Raw genomic sequence first — 14,773 nt, forward strand, 5'->3', positions numbered from 1 at the left:
AACGTTGCCGTTCACAGACTTTGCACTATACAGTTTCATTGTGTACTGGTACTGTCTGTGTATAGTATTTTTCAAAGGTTCAACTGTATGGTCCAATACTTTACTGCAGAAATAGCGCCCCCTTGTGGGTGTGTCTTTTGACGTCAGTGCTGATCCATTCCATACGTCATACAGACGCTATACTTCTGACCAATCAGGGCGTTGCTTGTTCCTATATATACGTATATTTTATTCATAATTACAAATAGTATAGGATTTCTCTACAAGTGAAATGTTTTGACGTCTTACATTTTTTAAAGAAAAGAAAATTGAGCGAACGCAAACTTCCGCTATCTTCGCTGATGCTTTCTTTCTGACCAATCACAAGCCACCTTAGTTTGTGACGCGCTAGCATTGCTCACACATGCGCACAAGAAGCCTCGCGTTTGAAGAGAAGGAGCTCAACAGCTAATAGCACTGGTAAACCCCGTGAGAATTTGATGATTTAAATTTATATTCCTTCTACTGTACTTTTACATGTACTCCAATCACAATTGATTACGTGGGACCCTATATTACGTGATCCTAAGGGTGAATCCACGCCGAAAGCGCCTTACTGTTGTTTCGTTGTGTGGTAGCATGTTGTGCTAACTACGCTAACATACATATGTTTTTATATTTCTAAGACACAAAATGGAGACCCCGCAGGATGTGCAACCACCAAGGCAGCAGCCTATGTTTTATATCTGTGGAGGTAACATTTCTCATTGCTATGTGACGCATCATTCAATATATGGCGCATTACATTTGAGTCCAGCATCTCTTCATGCGTTGTTTTTAAAACAGAATTTGCATTGTAGTTATTATTTGATTTCTTTGTTTACAGAGTGCCACACGGAAAACGAAATCAAGGCCCGTGATCCAATCCGATGCAGAGATTGCGGCTACAGGATCATGTACAAAAAGAGGACAAATAGATGTATCCTTCCAATGTTTCTTTAAAAAATCTGTCCATCCTTTTTCTGTATGTATGCATAATAACAGTGGCTTTCCTTGACTGTTGATTCATAGTGGTTGTTTTTGATGCCCGGTGAAGCGGATCCTTTATTTTTATTTTTTTTGTCCTTTTGTCTTATCATGTGAATAAACGTGGCAACTCAATGAGTGACCCACATTTCCTCTGTGTTCTCATTTGACATTTGGCCATATATTTCCCATTAATCCTGCAATATTTATGAACAGTTAAGATGTAAAAGAATGAATCCACATGAGACAGTATACATATATATTGTCCAATTCAGTTGGAATTTAAGTTCAAAATATTTTTGAGTTTAAATGTATTTAACTATTTGCATGTATTTTAAAATTAAATTTAAATATATAATAGGAAAAAAATGGTGTCACAGGGCACACTGGCCACAGCATTAGGTACACATACACTAAATACTTTTGATAATGTACAGTATGTACCAAAAAATACTTGTATTTCTTATTTTGGTGTTTTGCCACCATGTTTTTTTACTCAAAATAGCTTTTTTTATAACCACCAAAAGGGGACATTTTTATACATTTTTTATTGTTTAAAACTAGTGTTTTCATTATGCAGTAGTTACTTGCACGGTGATGTTCATGTTTAAAAAAATGTTTTGTTTTATCAAGGATGAACCCACGGAGAGGCGTACTTTGCATGCTGCATTGCACAGCCATTGCCCCTCCCCCTCAATGATGGTGCGTCATGCAGGGGGTGTTTCCTAAAGGAAACCTCCCATCCAGATGAAGCTGCTGCGGCTTTGAGAGCTCGGGAAAAGGAAGAGGAAGGACGCACTGCAGAGGCGGTGCAGCCATGGGAAACGTACAGGAGAAGCCCCCCGGCAGCATAGGAGGAGTATCCGGACCGGACCAGACAAAAGGGGGGCCCACAGAGAACAGGAGCGAAACCAAAGGGGTGATCAATGGAAGCGCCGAGAGGATCCCAGCCCCCCAGCTCCTTGTGATGGATGAAAGTTATCTGGATGCCCCAGCAGGGGGCCTCCCCCCCAATCTAGCCCGCATCAAGAATGAGGGCAACTATCTCTTCAAGCATGGACAGTTTGGGGACGCTCTGGACAAGTACAGCCAGGCCATTGACGGATGTGCTCAAGCAGGTCAGGTGACAGACGCGCCAAAATGTCTTTGGTTTTACTCAAGACCTATAAGTCAGCTTCTTTATAATGAAGATTGTTTACCTTCAGGCATCAACAACCCTGAAGACTTGTGCATTCTGTACTCCAACCGAGCCGCCTGCTACCTAAAAGACGGCAACAGCGCCGACTGCATAGAGGACTGCACCAAGTATGTTTGCGTGTGTGTGCGTGAGCGATGACCAGTGACCCACAACGATGTGTGTGATCCTCTCAGGGCCCTGCAGCTGCAGCCGTTCTACCTGAAGGCGCTGCTGCGAAGAGCCATGGCCTACGAGTCACTGGAGCGCTACCACAAGGCCTACGTGGATTACAAAACCGTCCTGCAGATGGACACGGGCGTGCAAGCGGCTCATGACAGTGTTCACAGGTCAGCAGTACAAGTGGGAGGCTTTCAATTGAGTCAAATATTCGAAATAAATTGGATTAAATGATTGCATTTGTTCAGGATCACCAGGATGCTGATCGAGCAGGACGGGCCTGAGTGGCGAGAGAAACTTCCGCAGATTCCCGCCGTGCCGCTGGCGGTGCAGCGGGAACACCGCGAGAAACCCGCCAGCGTCCAGCAGGCCCAAGCGAGGGCGGCCTGGGCCTTGCAGGAGGAAGGTACGTGCCGTGGCGCTTTCTCATTTCCCGTGTGTGTGTTAAGACATTCAGACAGTATGTAAAATGTGCGGCATCAATAATTTAGATGAGAAGGAGTCACGTAGTGTTGTTGTAATGGAACAATTCAGGTCAGGTTTCCTCCCGCAGTGCATCTGTCACATGACTCAGCTCTTTTGTGCTTATGATTGCCCTCTCCCATTCATTCACTGATTTGTGTGTCATGATCATCGTCTCCACTGGACATATTTCTTTTTTTTCTCAGCCAGGCGAAAAGAATCCCGCTTGAGCGCGTTGAAACATGAAGGCAACGAGCTGGTGAAGAAAGGTCACTTTCAGGACGCTCTGCATAAGTACAGTCAATGCCTCGCCTTAAAACCGGACGAATGTGCCCTCTACACTAACAGGTACAACTTGAAAATGAATGACACAATGACACTAAATATTGAATAACATGAGATTTTTTTTTTTCAAGGCCAATGCCCATTAGTACTCCTTTGACTGAACAGTGTGGAAACGTTCCTCACACGTACTGTCTCCCACAGAGCCATCTGCCTTCTGAAGCTGAGCCGCTTCCAAGAGGCCAAGCAGGACTGTGACTCTGCTCTCCGTCTGGAGCCCACCAACAAGAAAGCCTTCTACAGACGAGCGCTAGCCCACAAGGGTCTGCAGGTGATTGCTGTGCAAAGGCAACATGTGTGACATAATGTCTTTCAGTGGTTAAAATTATTCACCACAGACAAAGCACCTTCACGAGGCTCATCACCGCTTGTCCCCCGCGCACAACCCAGGACTACCTGTCAGCCAGTGGTGACTTGCAAGAGGTCCTCCAGCTGGACCCCAATGTCAGGGAGGCCGAGCAGGAACTACTTGAGGTCACCGCCCTGCTCAGACAGAGCCTCATGGACGACGCAGTGCACACGTAGAGAGAGGGGTACGATGCAAACGTTACCTCTGCCAAGGTTCATTTTTACACTACCAGCGAACCTAAATGCCTTTTAACGCCACAAGAGGGCGACAAAACACTACTTTGTATTTACTCATTTCCTATTCTCTGTCATGTTCATTTATATTTTTTGTGAAAACAGGAAATTATATCAAATGTCACATGATCTTTATTATTTTTTCCTCAGATTTGCTGCTGAGGTGCTTATGAGGATTGTCAAGTGTGAAAACCTCTAAAAGGAGCCGAGCGATATCAACACAAGGTGGAGTGAAAACTAAAGTGTTATGAGTGTGCCTTAGCTTAACTGAGTTTTCTATCAGTTATGATGCAATATGCCAAGTTTGACTGCAGTTTAGTTTTGAGGAACTCATGTACAGTGGAAATTCAGAAGTGTTTTTGATGCAGTTTTATTCTATTATGACGTCAAGTGCACATGTGTTGCATGTACTTTGGGTAAATAGCACAATTGTACAAAATTAAAAAAAGAGACTTGATTTGAGAAATTTTATTCTTTAAAGATATGCATTTGGATGCACATTACAAAGCCAAAAATGAGTAAATATATGCTTTCCCCAGAATGAAAAAAGTTACTGTAAATAAACATCACTCCTCGTTTGTTGTTAGCATTCGGAGACTTAAAGGAGCTGTATCATGCTATTTTAAACTTTCCAAAGCTAATTATATAAAGATTTATGATTACCTTTGGCACAAGGGCAATCTAATTAGAAAACACCACTTTGGGCATGTATTTGTTGAGGAATCGGCATTTTAACAGCTCCAGACAAATTGATTTAGCATGATATGGCTCCTTTATGGTATTTTGATGACAATGAAGAGGGAAAAAAGATTTCCCCAAAAGGCAACAGCGTATTTGCATTCAATTGTGAGCGAAAGGGGCTAAAACGGTGACAATATAAAATGTGAAACATTCAAGGGAGAATACCAGTTCAAATACTTAAAAATGACCAAATGAAGCATTTGTTGTACAACTGCTACACAGCTTAACTACAACTTTGGCGAAATGAGAAGCAATGAAACGCTTTTTAGTGACATGATTTTTTTTTTTTTGCATAGAGTTTGTCGATAACATAATTTTGTCAAATTTATGTAAACTTAAAGAAAAACAAAAAAGGTTCAGACCCGACACAGGGCTGAGATGTTTGAAAAAGACTTTCCCCAAAAATGGAAAATATGCAATAATAAAGCACTTTTGCACATACAATAATAAATGTTAAAAAGAAAAATGTATTGACTCATAACTGTGCTACTAAATGGTCCCTCTCTGTAAGAATGGGTGGCACGGTGGTGGATATTTTGTGGGTTTTTTAAATCTCCACCTTTGCTTTTAAAGAGCAAGCACATTACTTGCACATGTACATTCAAGTTGACCTTCGGTTAAACCATTTTGACTCCTTCCACCCTTCACTACCAACCCTGTGACATTCCACTTCCTCTTTTCCATAACGACACTTAAGACAGACGGTTCGTGAGGAGCGAGGTTTTTTTTTTTTTTTTCCCTAGATGTCTGTTGAGGTGCAGTCACGAGTGTCGGCGGAGGCAGCGTCTTCGGTGATAGACAGAACCTCGCTGGGCGAAGACGTGTGGTGCTGGCTGCAGGCGGTGGAGTGGCTTCTCCGAGGCGGCAGCTGCTCCAGGCGATCGTGCTCCACCTCAGGCAGCGACATGATGGCCGGCGCGTCGCTCGGCTCGCCCTCCCTGGGCGCTTCCGTCTCGCTGAGCTCCGCCGACAGGCGGCTGCAGTGCGAGTCGGCCACTGACGGCAGACTGCCGCTCAGCGACGGCGAGTCCAATTCAGACGAGATGGTGCTGCGGCGTTCTACGTCTCCGTGTATGTGGTTGACTTTGGACTCCGCTTTGCCTCCACCGCGTTTCCACAGCTTCCCTTTGCGCTTCTTGTCCCCCGCCAAGGAGGACGCCTCTTTTAGGTGGCTGCTAGCGCCATCCAGGCTGCTGCTGACGCTGCAGTGTCGCACCTTCTCCTCTTTGGACTCCACGTCTGCTTGCACCTCCAGGCTGTTGTCTCTGCATAGCACGCATCCACACAAAATACTTTCAAACACATATCAAGGCATCACTAATTCACAGTAGTGTGCCTTAGGTAGTAAGTCTGCTTGCAAATACTGTTGAATGTGGTTCGGTTATGCTGAGGAACTGTTCATGTAACATGGAATTCATCAATGTGTCCATGCTAAAATTAAGCTTTATGAGCCACTCAATTTTAATTGCTTCTTTAAGCAATTAGAAATTCCAGGGAGTGACATTATTTACAGAGTTCTGCCATTTCCAGTTATTGAGAGCCGTATACATGCTGTACACGACTTGGCCACTGAGGGGCAGTGTGGGCCCTTGCGTCGAGATACAACTGGTAGTGCGTTCAGAAGCCGAAGAAGAGAGCCGCAAAGAAAACCGCGATAAAGTTTCGACAATAAAACCTTTTTCCAGCGTACAAAAAGCATATATACCTGTGAGTATTGTTGAAAAGCTTGTCTGTGTACCTTCCTGTATCGTTTTTGTATGAAGTTTGAGGGGTTTAAGTGCAGTCGGTAGCGCGCTAATTGGCTACAGGTATGTATGGCGCTTTCTATCGTGTATTAGCATTGCTAGCTATGTTGGTGAATTAATATAAAACTAGTTGAGTGTGAACTATGTTAATTTTCTTTGTGCGCTTGTTTATACGGGTTATTTCAGCTGGGGTGAAATAAATTACTTGAAACCAGCAACATTTGACGCTTCTGGGGGTCTGTTCGCTATCTGACAAACTCAATGTGCTCAGGAAATGGAGGGAAAACCCACGATGTTTTTCTCATTCATTTTAATGGCCGTTGGGACTTTAAGTGTCTCAAGTGGCCCACTGACACCTAAGAAAACGCGGACTGCCTAAAAGACCCGTTTTTAGCACACTAAGAACTTATGAAGTTACATTGGTCATTATCAAGGAAACCTTTGGAAAATGCTCTGTTTTTGTTTCTAATTGTACTATGCCTTTAAAATGAACATTAAAGAAGGGAGATGGGGGTTACTGTGATAGAGTATGACTTAAAAGGACGTTTTGCCCCGCTGACCTTTCCAGAGGCATGTAGGCACTGAGGATGGAGCCCGCCATCGCCTTGGTGCTGGCGTTGTCGCTTATGGTGCCAAGGCTGACGGTAGCCGACTCGCCACTCAGACTGCAGCGCTCCTTCTGGACATCTGCCTGCACCTCCATCCTGGAAAACACAAATAAGGTATAGTATTTCATTCACATTTTCAAATATCTGTCAGGTGTCAGAAAGGTTTAAACTTGAACCAAATAAAATGAAGTTTGCCTCACTCAATATTGTTGATTTGTTCTGAATATTTGACATGTGGCTGTCATTTTCATTTCTCCCCTTACCTGTTGTAGCAGCTGCCTGACAGGCTGCCAGTTATGCTGGTGCCGGCGAGGGCCGTGGTGCTGGCGTTGTCGCTCATATTGTCACGCTGGGCCGAACCAACGCCGCAGCGCTCCATGTGGGTGCCGCTCACGCTGAGGCTCAGGCCCGTCAGGCCGCCCACGCTAGCCCCGTCGCCCAGGCTGGCGTTGTTCAGCCTCGTCTCGGCCACTGACGTCGTGTCTGGACGGACAAACAAATTTGCGGTTTTACTTTTGCAATACTTGCGTACATATGATTCTTTTGTCCACGTATTCATTTTGAATACTTCACTTGGAGCTTATTCACAACATGCCAAAAGTTACCCGTAGCTGCTGCACCACCGCCCAAGTTGTCGTTCTCGTCGTCAAACTCGATGCGCACGCCTTTGCCGTTACCTGCCGACACCCCGCAGCCGCCGCTTCGGCAAAGCGAGATCGGCACCACGCCGTAGACGTACGCTAACATGATAGGCACGCCGATGCCTGGAAGCACATCATTGATATAAGTGAGAGATCAATCCTTGATTGGGGAGTGGTAAGCGAGCGGAAGCCATTCGTCACTTACCGACAGTCACAGCTGCCACTGCGGGCGAAACGATGACGGACAGCGCCACGCCGCCAGCAATCACCAAATTCCTCTTGTGCTTGGAGATGTCTTTGCCCTCGTAGCGATTATGGATCTAATTAAATGGGTGACAAACGTTCACAAACTTGCTCTTTTTCCCCCCGCCAAACAGAACATGGTCATGTACGACCTGGGGCCTCACCTTTCTGCCCACGTAAACCGGGATGCCGATAATCATCGCGGGGAAGGCGATACCCGCGATGAGGGCGATGCCTACGGGCGCCCCAACTAAGGTGCCCAGCTGCCACAGGATTTTCTTCTTTCTGCTCCAGGGCTTCTTGCCCCAGAAGGTACAACCAGATGGACTGTGGGGCACAAAATAAATGATGTTTTAGTATCATTGCTTAGGGTTTATTTATAGTTAAAACTATTCATTGATGGAAAACTTGGGCTCCGCTCCTGTAGCAAGACAGGGCCCGTGTGACTACATTTCCTTCATGTGCCTCTGGGGAGGGCTTAAGCAGCTTACCTGAGATAGTGCAGGTCAGAGATCTCTTTCATGCAGAGCCAGCAGAACTCGCAGCCGCAGACAGCGCAGGTCATGTGATTGCAGCTGCCGTCGTTCATCTTGATGATGCAGGCGGCGCAACGAGGGCACGGCTTGATGTCGTCACCTAGGAGACGTCAAGGAGCATCGTCAGCACACAAATATGAGCTGTTTTACTGAGTGCAATTAAAGGGGGGCTTGTAATGGGGAAAAACTACTTTTCAATAACTGGTAAATTATACATGATATAGTCAAAACGTCATAATGTCTCCTTTAATGTGAGCTTTACATTTCATTACCTGCAGCGCCACTCTCCTGGCTGTAACTAAGTGACGACGAGCGGAAACTGCGCAAGCGGAAGTGCTGCGCCCGCTGCTGCCGCGCCGTGTCACACGTCTGGTTGGGATGCCACAGCTGCTTGCAGTGGTAGCAGAACTCCGTGCCGCAGCCCTCGCGACCACACGTGATCTTCGGGCAGCTGGCGCAGCCGAATGCGATGACAGCGTAACTGTGGGTAAGTGGGGAAAACAAAGTTGCTGACAAGGCTAAGAGCGGGAGGGGTGCGGTTTTATAAGTATGACACTAGATGGCAGTACAAGATCTAAACATTGTAATGTTTACACTACTTCTGTTACGTTCACTGAAAAAACTACCCATGTCGGAAAAATGACTTAAAATTGTGTTTATGGTGAAACAATTTTCTGATAAACTTACAAAAATGCTCTTATAAAAATTACTTTTAAAAAAAATGACCTAAAAATAGAGTTTTTTGGTACATTTAGGTAAAATTATGCTTGTCTGAAATTGTAAGGTGATGAATCTTTTACTTCTAACATATTACTACCATATATGGCAATCATGGAGACAGCCACACACCGTTTGCAAGTACATAAAAAGTGTAAAGGCTCAGTGTGAAGTGTCAACACTGGAGTCTGTGTACAGACAGACGTGTGTAGCTACCATAGTAATTTCGCCAATATACAGTGAACGGCAGTACGGGCTTGTTGCGATAACGACACTAAGCAGCGAGGTGATCTCATAAGAACTGTGCAGGACGCGATGGCACCCTGCAATCCATTTTATGTTGGGCTAAATTCCAAAACCAGCAGGTCCGTTTGTGGACTCTGTGCCCGATGCAAACAGACAATACCCTTGCGTGCATGACCAGTGGAAGACACTGGAAGACAAACATCCGCCATTTGAGCTAATGTTTACTTGTGAGTAATTGGGAAAGAACGTGTACTGACTCTGTACAACTTGATATTGTTATAAATTGGTTTCCTCTGTATGGCTGCTTGAAATAGAATGTAGCTCGGTACTCACCCATTAGAGAGAATGTATTGGCTTGACACGGACTATGGGGGCATTTGTTTCAAAAGCATCGCCGTGGAAACTACAAAGGCTTGATGTTGTGATGCTAACAATTCCAGATAGAAAGAAAATACTAAATTGTCTAACAGAAACTGGGGTTACCCTGGGCTGCTCACAGACAAAATAAGCATTCATTTGCTTATATGCTGGGAAGAGTGTGAAGTTTAACACCTGACACTCACAACCCACGTAGCAACAGCTGTGTGGACAGACTGCTGTTCCACCTCTGATGTTCCAATTTGTCAGAAAATCGTGTGCGTTCACAGTTAGTCTTACCCGCAGTCAGGAGCTGGGCACCAGCGGCAGTCAGGCTCGGCCACCAGCCACCGGCGCAGCATGAACTCCTCGTACTTCTCCATGAGTGCGCGGTCGGCCAAGATCATGGCGATGTCATGCGGGTTGAAGCGCTCCGAACACTCGGGGCAACAGATGTTGACGCGCGACTCGGAGATCTCGATGCGCAGGTACTGACGCAGGCAGTCGGCGCACGAGCGGTGGTGGCAGGTCATGATTCCGGGGAAGCGGTCGCGCGTGTGCCGCAGCAGGCACAGTGGGCACTCCAGCATCTCCGAGGTGCCTGCCGCCGAGGATGTCGACGGCACCCCCTGGACGGAGTGCGCCGACGTCCTGTCGGCTTCTGGCGGGACGCTGTCCACGCTGACGAGACCGGGCGGGTCCAGCGGCGCCTTGGACTTGCGCTTGGCGTCGCGGTCAGACCGCCGCCGCCGGCCAAAGAGCGCCTGAAGGGAAAGGCGGCGTTTCTTGGGGGTCTTCCTGACAGAAGGCAGGCTGACAGAGGAGGCGGCCGAGTTGAGCTCGCGCTCCGAGCCGGTGCTCCCATGATGTTGCTGGTGCAGGATGCTCATCATGACCAGAGATCACCACATGGGACACACCCACTGTGTTGGTAAAGGATGGGAGGGGCGGGGCGGGGGAGACGTGATGTTAGGGAAGCCTGGGACTCATGTAAACGAAGCCATGATGGCCGGGAAGGTGTTTGTGATGGGATAACCTGAGAGGGGAAGAAAGAAAATATCACAAGGCTTAATAACCAAACATTTGACATTTTTTTGTGGGGATCGATCTTTGCTTCAGTCAGTAGACTTTATTTTGTGCAGTCATGGTTTGCATGTCATAGTGCTGGCTTTCATATTCATTCATGGATCATTTCCCTCCATTTTTGCCAAATAATTCAATATTGCTAATAAGAAGACAGCTAATTTTAAAACAGCATATGGCATAAATTAGACGCGCTACATACTACTCTTGTGGTGGCTATGCAATTTTACTTTATTTGACTGTACGTTTACACTGACATTTAAACATGTTGCTAATTAGTTTAATGACATAATTTTTTTTAATTAGACTAACCAAACAGGATCGTAAAAAACTTATACTGTGTCAATTCAATGGTCTTGCAGGAAAAAAAAAACGTTCTTGGTTTGCGTGATTCATCAACCAATAGGAATTAGGTTTCGCAAAGTCATCTGCATGGAAACAGTCATTGTTTAGCAAACAAATTGAATGAAAACAATGTTTCAGCCGCACAGTGACAATCATAAGGTAAAACGCAGCTGGAAAAGCCTGCAGAGAAAGTGAGAGGGACTTTCCATCTCGGTGTCGTCACAGTTTGAGGGAAAAAAAAGTGCATTATCAGTGCGCACACGCACAACATGCACACTGGGCTGATGTCCCAGTTACTGAAAACAGGCCCTTGGGGGCAGGACGTTAACTGCAGGGACGCCGACCGCTTTTAACCAATGCCTGCTCTTTGCGTCAGCTACCCGTTAGTCATGTCTGCACTGAAAATGATTCAAACATGCAATAAGGCCTAAAGTCACTGATAATGGAAAGTTTTGGCCAGGAACCTGGGAAAAAGCTAAACAAAGGCCGGGGTAGTAAAACTTTGATAGGCAACAATTATTTGTGCCAAAGCACCAAGCAACGGAACAGTCTAGTTTTCTGTTTAATATCCTTCTTTATTTAAAAATCGATTACATTTGCTATCATAGGAATATTCTCACTGCTTCCTGGTTTCTGCAACCAAAGCAAACAGAGGCGCGGTAACCCAAATACCAGCCGTGACTTTACTTTAACACTAAACACACACTGTGTCGCTAAGCCTTGTGTTTTCCTTCAAACGTGATTACGCCGTTGGTGCACGTCATTTTACTCATAAAATGTATAATGAAGTGAAATGAGGTGGCGGTCTCCGAAAGGTGTATGGCAATTAAACGAAGCAGGAATTAATATAAAAGATGTTTTTCTTATCGACTTCAGTTGGAGGTTTTTAAACTTATTCAACACTTTTCGAAGGTTCAACCGGTTCTTCATCTCAGCCAAACCTCAGTGGGGAATAGGGATGACGTAATCTTCCTGCCATTTTGTGCCGTTCGGCTTCAAAGTAGCCCCTTGCACAATGACAATCTGGGAATGGGGAGATTCTGAGTGGACATCACGTACGCTGGCGTCCGGTGACATTCCAGTCAAAGGGCAGACTTCCTGAGAGCGACAATGTGCGAGCTTACTGGCAGCAGCGTCGCTTTTTATAACGCGTAGTATTACTGTCATTGTTTTAGCTTTCTCACGGACGAGAAAGTAGCAAGCAGGCGTCCCGTCATTTTACACAGTGGGAAGAAAGCTATTGTTAGCCAAGGCCGTGCTGGTCGGGTGAAGGCTGCTTCGCTATTTCGAGCTCGCTCATCTGTCAGCCAAAATATGACAAGCTTACCGCAGGCGGGCACTGAGATTCTTTTGTTGACATTTTGCAAAAATGCCAGTTATCCCTTTTCACACTTCCTGTAAACGCGGCCATTTCCCTCCCCTTCACTGCTCAATATAAAAACATTAAATTGATATCAAGGTCGACTTTGCAATTTCCCCTCTTTACTTGCGCCATTATTAGATTCTGACGGTATGATAACCACGAGTAAAAGATATTGCAGTATGTTCAGATGCATTAATTGGGACTCACGCTAATGACCACAGAACTTATTTAATTCCCGGGGGCTTCGTTTAGTTTGGGACAAGGCCGAGCAAGAACGTGACCGTACAAAGATGTTTGGTTGGGGAAAAAAGGTCATGGAGTGGCTGTAAAAACCACAGAGACACGGCTCTCAAGTTACTATCACGGTAGTTGTCTTTGCCAAGGGTAGACCCCCGCAATATACCCCTTAAAAGGGGGTAAGCAATTTCACACCACCTCTGTGTGAGTGTGAGAAGAGGACTCATTAAGGGTGAGCAATAAAAAAAAAAAGTCCCAAAGTAAATAAGGAAGGACTGTGCCCTGCAATTGACGCCTTATCTTTATGATGAAAGCATTGCTGACAGCCCATCATAAAAAAAATTGTAGATGGCCTTCATTCTCATTGTTATATATAAAGTCTTCACTCATTATCTGAAAGTTAGCCCTTGATGCAGAAACAGATCAAATTTGGGGCCTGCTTGTGGGTATTGTACAAAAAAGATAATGTTCAAGATTATTATTATTTTTATTGAATTCAGATTTAACTCTTGCAAAATTGTAAATTGCTGTAGCAAGGAAATTATGTCATAAAGCATCAAGCTGTTTTTCCATAGCTCATCAAATGTATGAAATGCATGCAAATTACACGATGGCGTACTAGTCAGTACTACAGTACTATATAAAACCGACTATTTTTTGCAAAGCGCAACAAATCTTCATTATCTTGTGATCTTCCCGGAAGCATAGCTACAGTTCCAGTCGGGTTGGTTTTGGACATTAACTGTATAATTATTCTACTTCGCATTCATGTGACGTAAACAACAGAAAATGAAAGCAGTGAAGGAAAAATAAAGGAACGCTCAGAGTCACAGAAGCAACATTGACGTTGATTTAGATTTAAAACATTTATTACATATAAATACTTTACCACTAAAAATAATTTAATCCTGTAGTTTGTCTGTAGTAAGCAACATCGACGACAATAAAAATGATGACTGACTGCTCCTCATCAACTCTCCGCGGATTGGTTGATAGTCTACACGCATTTTCTTGGAAAATATGCACGCATAAAACAGAAACTACGATTTTTTTACGATACTGACGCATAAAATACCCATTGCAAATAGTTAGTGACGGTAAAAGGATGACGCACGCTTACAAAACAAGGTTTGCTCGTGGAAGGGGATGTTTTCTAAACATAAAGAAAACAAACAAAATGTTGATATTTTGCATGGGTAACCGTTGTTACCCCGATAGCGCTCGCTTAGCTTAGCTCCCAGCGCCCAACTTTAATAACCGTTCAAAAAGGAGTTGCCACCGATCTGCTTTTAATTCGTTTTCCACATGCACTACGGTTAGGTGCTTCGATTTTAAGCATTTCAAGTGCACATAGAAATCAAGGAAACTTTAAACTGACGCGATCTGTCGTGCTTAACCTCAAAAGGAAGAAGTGTTTACATGCTAAGCGACTAGCTCTCCGTCGCCTCTGAACATGAAGGAAGTTGAGGCTTTGGAGGCGATTAAATAAAGATCCCGAAGTTCCGCGTCTTTTCGAGCAAACTTACCGTCGAGTTTGTCGGTGTAATGATTGTTCTTTGAGCTGACAATGCACTGCCGCGTGCAGATCGTTTATAGGGGTGGAAAAAAGTTGGCTTTGCAGTGGACGACCAAGGTAGTGGGTGAGTCCGTCATCAAGCTGCACAATTGTGAAAGTGGAAGTCACTGACTTCCGGTTGAAATGTTGAATTCCACAATAAAATATTGAGGTAAGAACCCTGTTAAATGCGACGCTTATTGTCCGTGTAATGGAATATAAAATAAAACCACCGTAAATCAGGTGTATTAAGCTTTAAAACGGCGCATTTAACAATAAAACAATATAAATGTATTATAGTTATATCATAAATAATTCAAAGTGGGAATGTAAAAGAAAACGTTTCATTGTAAAGTGCATAGTTGTACAAAAGAAATAAACAAGGAACAAATGCTTTAAAATGAAAGCTTACATGTTCAAAATATAAACCCAGTTAAATGTATATAAAACTGTTTAAATGTGATTTTTCTGTGTTCCCTAGATAAAAATAACAGACAAACATGTATTACATTTTTCTCTTATGTATGAAAGTAATTAACTATGCTTACTTTGTGCAATGTATTTTAATCCTCAAAAATTTTAAAAGGTAACAACTGCCGTAAAAGCAAATA

At 44.4% G+C, this 14,773-nt stretch overlaps 3 protein-coding genes across 6 annotated transcripts; 2 read left to right on the top strand and 1 right to left on the bottom strand.

Moving 5' to 3' along the window:
• Positions 1-339: 339 nt before the first annotated feature.
• On the top strand, positions 340-1,153 carry polr2k (RNA polymerase II, I and III subunit K). Of its 2 annotated transcripts, none has more exons than XM_037263284.1 (4): positions 340-459; positions 666-733; positions 866-958; positions 1,051-1,153. In XM_037263284.1, the coding sequence occupies exons 2-4, from the start codon at positions 673-675 to the stop codon at positions 1,071-1,073; spliced, it is 177 nt and encodes a 58-aa protein (XP_037119179.1). In that variant the 5' UTR covers positions 340-459; positions 666-672; the 3' UTR covers positions 1,074-1,153. The 2 variants fall into 2 exon arrangements, with proteins under 2 accessions (XP_037119179.1, XP_037119180.1); XM_037263285.1 differs by lacking the exon at positions 340-459 and adding an exon at positions 480-570.
• A 412-nt stretch (positions 1,154-1,565) lies between these two features.
• Positions 1,566-4,538, top strand: spag1a (sperm associated antigen 1a). 3 transcript variants are annotated; one of them, XR_005099316.1, is made up of 8 exons: positions 1,566-2,123; positions 2,211-2,310; positions 2,377-2,529; positions 2,608-2,765; positions 3,028-3,169; positions 3,308-3,434; positions 3,502-3,696; positions 3,896-3,941. XR_005099316.1 is itself a non-coding variant. In XM_037263279.1 (8 exons), the coding sequence occupies exons 1-7, from the start codon at positions 1,823-1,825 to the stop codon at positions 3,686-3,688; spliced, it is 1,116 nt and encodes a 371-aa protein (XP_037119174.1). In that variant the 5' UTR covers positions 1,566-1,822; the 3' UTR covers positions 3,689-3,724; positions 3,896-4,538. The 3 variants fall into 3 exon arrangements, 2 of the variants coding, with proteins under 2 accessions (XP_037119174.1, XP_037119173.1); XM_037263279.1 differs by having other exon boundaries at positions 3,554-3,724; positions 3,896-4,538; XM_037263278.1 differs by having other exon boundaries at positions 1,570-2,123; positions 3,554-3,696.
• Positions 4,539-5,029: 491 nt separating this feature from the next.
• On the bottom strand, positions 5,030-14,272 carry LOC119129887 (E3 ubiquitin-protein ligase RNF19A-like). The gene is made up of 10 exons (XM_037263251.1): positions 14,134-14,272; positions 9,880-10,615; positions 8,532-8,740; positions 8,215-8,359; positions 7,888-8,050; positions 7,686-7,800; positions 7,445-7,603; positions 7,103-7,322; positions 6,792-6,935; positions 5,030-5,751 (listed from the first exon to the last, which is right to left on the bottom strand). The coding sequence occupies exons 2-10, from the start codon at positions 10,470-10,472 to the stop codon at positions 5,226-5,228; spliced, it is 2,274 nt and encodes a 757-aa protein (XP_037119146.1). The 5' UTR covers positions 10,473-10,615; positions 14,134-14,272; the 3' UTR covers positions 5,030-5,225.
• Between the last annotated feature and the right edge of the window lie 501 nt (positions 14,273-14,773).

This window comes from Syngnathus acus, chromosome 11 (genome assembly GCF_901709675.1).
Source record: "Syngnathus acus chromosome 11, fSynAcu1.2, whole genome shotgun sequence".
In the NCBI taxonomy this organism is placed as follows: domain Eukaryota; kingdom Metazoa; phylum Chordata; class Actinopteri; order Syngnathiformes; family Syngnathidae; genus Syngnathus; species Syngnathus acus.

Coding starts and splice junctions, on each gene's coding strand:
- polr2k (XM_037263284.1), top strand. CDS start 673: ATGGAGACCCCGCAGGATGTGCAACCACCAAGGCAGCAGCCTATGTTT. Junction 734..865: donor TATGTTTTATATCTGTGGAG/GTAACATTTCTC, acceptor CTTTGTTTACAG/AGTGCCACACGGAAAACGAA. Junction 959..1,050: donor CAAAAAGAGGACAAATAGAT/GTATCCTTCCAA, acceptor GTTGATTCATAG/TGGTTGTTTTTGATGCCCGG.
- spag1a (XM_037263279.1), top strand. CDS start 1,823: ATGGGAAACGTACAGGAGAAGCCCCCCGGCAGCATAGGAGGAGTATCC. Junction 2,311..2,376: donor TGCATAGAGGACTGCACCAA/GTATGTTTGCGT, acceptor TGATCCTCTCAG/GGCCCTGCAGCTGCAGCCGT. Junction 3,170..3,307: donor TGTGCCCTCTACACTAACAG/GTACAACTTGAA, acceptor TGTCTCCCACAG/AGCCATCTGCCTTCTGAAGC.
- LOC119129887 (XM_037263251.1), bottom strand. CDS start 10,472: ATGATGAGCATCCTGCACCAGCAACATCATGGGAGCACCGGCTCGGAG. Junction 7,323..7,444: donor CGGTGGTGCAGCAGCTACGG/GTAACTTTTGGC, acceptor TTGTCCGTCCAG/ACACGACGTCAGTGGCCGAG. Junction 5,752..6,791: donor GCCTACATGCCTCTGGAAAG/GTCAGCGGGGCA, acceptor CGTGCTATGCAG/AGACAACAGCCTGGAGGTGC.